General features: G+C 46.3%; 1 protein-coding gene across 1 annotated transcript in view; it reads right to left on the minus strand.

Moving 5' to 3' along the window:
- Positions 1-6337, minus strand: part of DMC1 (DNA meiotic recombinase 1) — a 53852-nt gene extending 47515 nt beyond the window's left edge. The window contains exons 1-4 of the mRNA XM_033189605.1: positions 6252-6337; positions 4362-4445; positions 3396-3440; positions 2406-2552 (exon numbers count right to left, since the gene is read on the minus strand). Coding sequence (XP_033045496.1) covers positions 2406-2552; positions 3396-3440; positions 4362-4412 — 243 coding nt within the window. The 5' untranslated portion in view covers positions 4413-4445; positions 6252-6337. The remainder of the gene's footprint in view (positions 1-2405; positions 2553-3395; positions 3441-4361; positions 4446-6251) is intronic.
- Between the last annotated feature and the right edge of the window lie 365 nt (positions 6338-6702).

Genomic DNA, 6702 nt, shown 5'->3' on the forward strand with positions numbered 1-6702 from the left:
TGGCATATTCCTGTAGTCCCATGTACTTCAGAAGCAGAGGCAGGAGGTTCACTTGAACCCAGGAGTTCAAGCCCAGACTGGGCAACATAGTGAGATACCCTTCTCTCTCTCTCTTTTTTTTTTCTTTTTGGGACAGAGTCTCACTGTGTCGCTCAGGCTGGAGTGTAGTGGTACAATCTTGGCTCAATGCAACCTCTGCCTCTCGGTTTCAAGCAATTCTCCTGTCTCAGCCTCCCAAGTAGCTGGGACTACAGGCAACTGCCATCATGCCCGGCTAATTTTTGCACTTTTAGGAGAGACGGGGTTTCACTATGTTTCCCGACTAATTTTTGTATTTTTAGTAGAGATAGGGTTTCACTATGTTGACCACTATGTTAGTCTTGAACTCCTGACCTCATGATCCGCCTGCCTCGGCCTCCCAAAGTGCTGGGATTACAGGCATAAGCCGCTCTACCTGGCCCAATCCCTTCTCTTAAAAAATAAAAATAAAAAAGGATAAATAGTTTAAGCTAAGAAAGGAGAAGATTCTTGGTGCAGTAGTGGGTACTTGAGAAGGAGAGAGGTTATTTTCTTTGGTAGTAAGATTTAATTTCCAAAGAAAATAACTCTAATGTCATAGAGCAGTTTCCCAAACCCTGGGTACTGCTCCAGGGCTTTCTTAAACACCCTGGCAGTTGTGGAATTCACTTGTGGGTACACTGCCTGAGTGTACTCAGAAGCTAGAGCAACTGAGCTGGGTTCAGAGTAATTCAACAGATGGGTCCTCTCCAAGTTCAGGATCACACTGCCAGTTGCATCACTCTCCTGCCTTGACCGCCTCTGAAGAAGGAAACCAAATGGCTGTTGGTGAAGAGAGCTTCTCAGACTCGCTGGGAATGAGACCCTCATATATCAATAGAGAAATGGAGAGGCCTGCTATTAAATGAAGAGGAAGACTTAGTGACTATCTTTCTTTGCTTTCCTATTTCAAGAGCTGGTACCTCTAGTGGTTCCCAAAAGCTCTACGTAAAAGCTTGGGTCAAAGGTATATATGCTTTTGTCTGGTAGCCTGGCAGTTGCAAAGGCCCCTCACAGCCAGTGAGCCCTGCTAGAAAGTAGTAAGGTAGGAGGTGGGATTTGACTCCAGAGGTGGGGCTCAGACACCAGACCAAATTGAGAACTAGCTAAAACAGGGTCCAGGGCAGAAGCAGCTTTCCATAAGACATGCCCACCAATGTGCCATGTCAGTTTACCATTGCTATGGCAACACCTGGAAGTTACTGCCCCTTTCCATGGCAATGACCCAATGGCCCAGAAATTACCACTCTTTTCCTAGAAATTTATGCATAAACTGCCCCTTAATTTGCATGTAATTAAAAGTGGGTATAACTATAATGGCAAAACTGCCTCTGAGCTGCTACTTCTGGGCCACTGCCTATGGGGTAGCCCTGCTCTGCAAGGAGCAGTATCTCTGCTGTGATGTACTGGGCTGTCCAACACCACTGGCTCACCTTTGGGCAAAGCCAAGAACCCTCCCAGGTTAAGCCCCAATTTGGGGGCTCACCTGCCCTACATCAGTATGGGTTAGCTTAGCTCAGCTGCTTCAGTGAGCACATTCATATCTATCTCAACTGCACATATGTAGACCCAACCACCATTGGTCTTTTTCTAACCCAATGCTCTCTTATCAATTGGCTAGATATCAATCTCCTATACCAGGAGAGAGCAGCTTCTTTGGTACTGAGTGCTTCACAATAGCCATAGGTATGATATTTGAGGAGACAAGACAAAATTAAGGAGGAGGAAGGTAAAAAATAAAAATAAAGGCCAAGCACGGTGGCTCACGCCTGTAATCCCCAGCACTTTGGGAGGCCGGGGCAGGCAGATCACGAGGTCAGGAGATTGAGACCATCTTGGCCAACATGGTAAAACCTCGTCTCTACTAAAAATACAAAAATTAGCTGGGCGTGGTGGTGCGTGCCTGTAGTCCCAGCTACTCACGAGGCTGAGGCAGGAGAATTGCTTGAACCCCAGAGGTGGAGGTTGCAGTGAGCCGAGATCACGCCACTGCACTCAGGCCTGGCGACAGAGCAAGACTCTGTCTCAAAAAAAAAAAAAAAAAAAAAAAAAGGAGAAAGGAAAGGCAGAGACAGCCAGAAAAAGTAATATAAAGGGAGACAAAAAAGTTTTGGCAAAAATAATTACCTTCATTAGTGTTCCAGGTCTCTTAATCCCTACCTTCATCTTTCAGAAATCAATTGCTCTTGCTTTGAAACTTAATTGATAAAAAGTTAACATTGGGAGTATAACATATTGTGATCTACAGGAACTCAGTTCCCACAATAATTTCTAGTTTTCATGAGAAAGCCTATACAGATTCACAAGGCCCTTCTAAGCTAAAACAGCAAAGAATGGATTTTGCTTACAATTAATTTGTTCGCTGCCTCTTTAATCTTGTCTACTTTGGCTTCTGAGAGTCCTTTGACATTGCATAGAGCTCTTCTTGTTGTCATCTGTATACCTTTGATGGTACAGATTCCTACTGATTTCAGTTTCTTAATGTCAGCCACGTTCTGTAAATTAAAGAATGGGCACAGCAGATTGCTAAGATGCCAGCCTGAAAGGCTCCCATACTATGTCATGTGTTTCTGTGTCCATCTCCTTCCACCATGATGCCAATTTTATACAAGCTGCCAGGTGGAACCCACCCACCATGTAGCCAAATGTTCTGGAAATATCTGAGTAGAACATACTCAGCAGGCTGCCAAATGTTCTGACTGCGCCCTGATTTCCCACAAATGTTAGTGAGACCATGGCAATGTAACAAGGAATTCAAAAGAAAAGTCTGTTGGTGGAAAAGCTAACAAATTTATCACACATTCACCCCCTCAGTTCAGCTCCTTCCTTCTACAGAACTTCATTACCAACATGTTCTTTTAAATTTTTAAAGACTTTTTTTTTCTTCTGCCCCTGAAGAATGCAAATAACTACATCACCAAAGGACCAGGATTTTCTCTTGCTTCTATTTTCTAAAACCACTGAAAGAGATTAAATGTGAGGGCTACAACAGATAATGTCAGCACAGTTCTATCAACTGATTGCTGTTGAAATCCACCCAGTTCATTATTCAAAGGCTGGATTTCTGCCAACATCATTTATTCCAGTCATCTGACGTATAGAACTTAATTTTGTCCTCTGGGTACACTTGATAATGTCTGGAGACATTTTGATTGTCATAGCTGCAGGGGTGCTACTGGCATGCAGTGAGCAAGTAGAGGCCAAGGATGTTGCAAACACCCTACAATGTACAGGACGGCCCCTTGCAACAAAGAATTATCCAGGCCCAAATGTCTGTAAGGTTGATGCTGAGAAATCCTGAATCAGATAATTTAACACAGCATTGAAAAACTACTTACAATTCCATGTTTTTGTAACAGGTCAATACCTTGAAACAAAGATTCCTAAAGGAGATGAAACAGAAAAAAACGAAGCTTTGATTCTTCATATCCAGTTATTTCACATCTTTTAAAGAGGTAATTCAATACTATGAGTCACTCCAAAATGCCTCAAATTCCACTTCTCTAGAGATTGAGGAAGGATCAATACTGTTTTTCAAACACATACTTAGAAGAAGCACCAACATTGAAAAGGCTGGGAAGCCAGTTACCTTTGTCATGTCCTCCCTAAAATTTTGAAACCTTTACCCAAAGGACTGGAGCAACATTTGACCTATTTTAAATATGTTTTCTCAACTCTCTTCCCCTCCAGATCCTAAACTCCTTCCTCTAGGACCAGGCTGCTATTCGGTACCAGTGTATACAGGTACCAGTATGGCCATACCAGCTGTTAAGTTATTAAAATACTTTCATACCAGTTGCTAAGTAGCTAATCTTAGCATCCTTGCCAAACAAGTTGTTGCATATTTGCAATATATAACTATGTGTTATTTCTACTTTCAGTTTCTAAAAATAGTAGCTAGGCCGGGCGCGGTGGCTCAAGCCTGTAATCCCAGCACTTTGGGAGGCCGAGACGGGCGGATCACGAGGTCAGGAGATCGAGACCATCCTGGCTAATACGGTGAAACCCCATCTCTACTAAAAAATACAAAAAACTAGCCGGGCGACGAGGCGGGCGCCTGTAGTCCCAGCTACTCGGGAGGCTGAGACAGGAGAATGGCGTGAACCCGGGAGGCGGAGCTTGCGGTGAGCTGAGAGCCGGCCACTGCACTCCAGCCTGGGTGGCAGAGCAAGACTCCGTCTCAAAAAAAAAAAAAATAATAAAAAATAAAATAAAATAAAATAAAAATAGTAGCTAAAAGAGAAGGAACTTGATTTTTGTGGAATGACCGAATATCTATGTATCTTTCAACATTCTAGTCATACCTCTTCATCTTGGAATCCTGGTTCTTCCGCCACAACTTGATCCTCCTTCATGTTGAAAGGTGAGCAACAGAAAAATAATCACTTCTGGGAAAATAAGAAATATTATGTAAGAAGTAGTCCTTTGTCCAGGGGCCTCTGATTTCATTTCAAAGTCACCAAGGACTAGAAGGACAATAAGAGAAGCATTTAACTTGGAAAGACTAGGCCAGTCTATCTTCTTTCTGCGAGGCATGTGACATTATTTCTTGTGTGTGTGTGCGTGCATGTGTGTGTGTGCGCGTCCCCACATGCACACAGGTGCCTGAGGGGCAAATTGGGGGGTGATTAGTTTCTTCTCTTTCCCCAGTAGTGATCATTTATCATCTGGTTTCCATTGCACAGCTAATCATGACTTTATTACTGCCTTGAAATGTTATTTAAAATTGCTTATTGCTTTTAACCTTTCTTGTTTAACAACAAAACTCTAAGAACCTTGACATTATATCATTCTTCCTTGTGTCCTCCCTGGCACCTCCAACTTTGTCCTCAATAAATGGATTTTATTTTTCTCATCTATGATGAATGCCTTCCTGTCTGCTGATTATGAATGGGTACTCCTGTAACACCTACCTTTTTGTTTCATAGAACATTAGCTATACTTTCTTTCACAGTATTTACTAGTTTCATGATTTTTTTTAAGATTTAAAAATATGGTGGGCCGGGCGCGGCGGCTCACCGCCTGTAATCCCAGCACTTTGGAAGGCCAAGAAGGGCAGATCACAAGGTCATGAGTTCGAGACCAGCCTGGCCAAACCCCGTCTCTACTAAAAATACAAAAAAAAATAGCCGGGCATGCTGTTGGGTGCCTGTAATCCCATCTACTTGGGAGGCTGAGGCAGGAGAATCGCTTGAACCTGGGAGGCGGAGGTTGCAGTGAGCCGAGATTGTGCCACTGCACTCCAGCCTGGGCGACAGTGAGAGGCTCAGTCTCAAAAAAAAAAAAAAAAAAAATTGGTGGATCATAATATTATAGTAAGGCTGATAAGCAGTTCAAGTTTTTAGCATTGTAGACCCAAAGAGAAATCTCAGGAATCCACAAGGCGTGATTGTGTTTATTACAATAAAATGTGGTACAAATAATTATTTTTCTTGGTCGATTCCATTTCCTCATTTGATACCAAAGTCAGGGGTTGGACCTTAGAACAAAGGGAACGAACTATTAACAGGAAGGCAGGAGCAGGGTCCTACCACCCAGCACCTCAAACCCCAAAGGATGGAAAGCAACCGAGACCGTTCGGATGGGATCTTCGGGGACACTGTCCTTCAGATGGCTAGCTATGAGTACCCCAATTCCACATTTACTGTCCCCATCGAAGAAAAACACATATCCATTTCTTCTCCCAGTGATGACATGAAAAGATTGTCCCCCATCTCTCAAGGAGCCGTCGATGGACTGAACGGTTGGCTTGAAGGTAGGGCTCCCCAATCCCCCGGTTTAAGACCACCCAGCTGTCCCCTCTGGTGGGGGCAGCAACGCGGTCGGGTCGCCCTCGACGCCTCCCTCAGCAGGAGGCCTGGGCAGACCCCGTGCGGCCCCCGGACATTTTCCTGACATCGGATTCCCTGGTCAGGAGGATGAGGCGGGCTCTTCTAGACTTAGGTCCGATTCGATTGAAAATAAGGAGGTTGGAAATCCCTCAAGGTCACTAAAATTCCTCCCTAGGGGTCGCAGCAGAACGCTCAGAGTCACTAGCCCGGGAACCCCAAAAAAAGAGCGAGAAAGGGAAGCGCGCCTTCTCAAAACGAGCGTCCGCTCAGTCTTCGCACGCTGTCCGTTTATGCCACTTACCCCCCTCGTACCCACAGTCTCCCCGAGATTTTCAAGGTGAAGCCCCTCTGCCCCCGCCCGACCTTTCCAGTCCTCAGCTGACAGGATTCTAACTCGGGCCCAGAACGCGGAGCCTGGAAACCCGCGCGCCGTTGACCACAGGGTTTGGCGCCAAATGAGGAAGGCGGGGCGAGGACCAAGGGGCCGGGGCGGGGCGCAGGATGAGGAGGCGGGGTGAGGGTGGAAGGACGGGGAGCGGGCGGGCCCACAGTGGGCGACGCGGGGAAGGGAGCTATGGGGGGCGGGGCGAAGACGGAGGGGCGGGGAAGAGCGGGCTCACAGTTGGGGGAACCAGAGGGCGTGGCCTGGAGGGGGCGTAGCGAGGGGAGGGTCGGGGCAGGGCGCAGGACGAGGGGGCGGGGCGAGGACTGAGAGGCGGGAAACGAAGAGAAGCCTCCGGCGCGTGGCGCGCTGAGGTGAGGGAGTGAGGGAGGGGCGCTGTGGAGGGAGCGCCCTGAGGAGCGGGGCCTTGAG

The sequence above is a fragment of the Trachypithecus francoisi genome, unplaced genomic scaffold (genome assembly GCF_009764315.1).
Source record: "Trachypithecus francoisi isolate TF-2019V2 unplaced genomic scaffold, Tfra_2.0 Contig01580, whole genome shotgun sequence".
NCBI classification, from domain to species: domain Eukaryota; kingdom Metazoa; phylum Chordata; class Mammalia; order Primates; family Cercopithecidae; genus Trachypithecus; species Trachypithecus francoisi.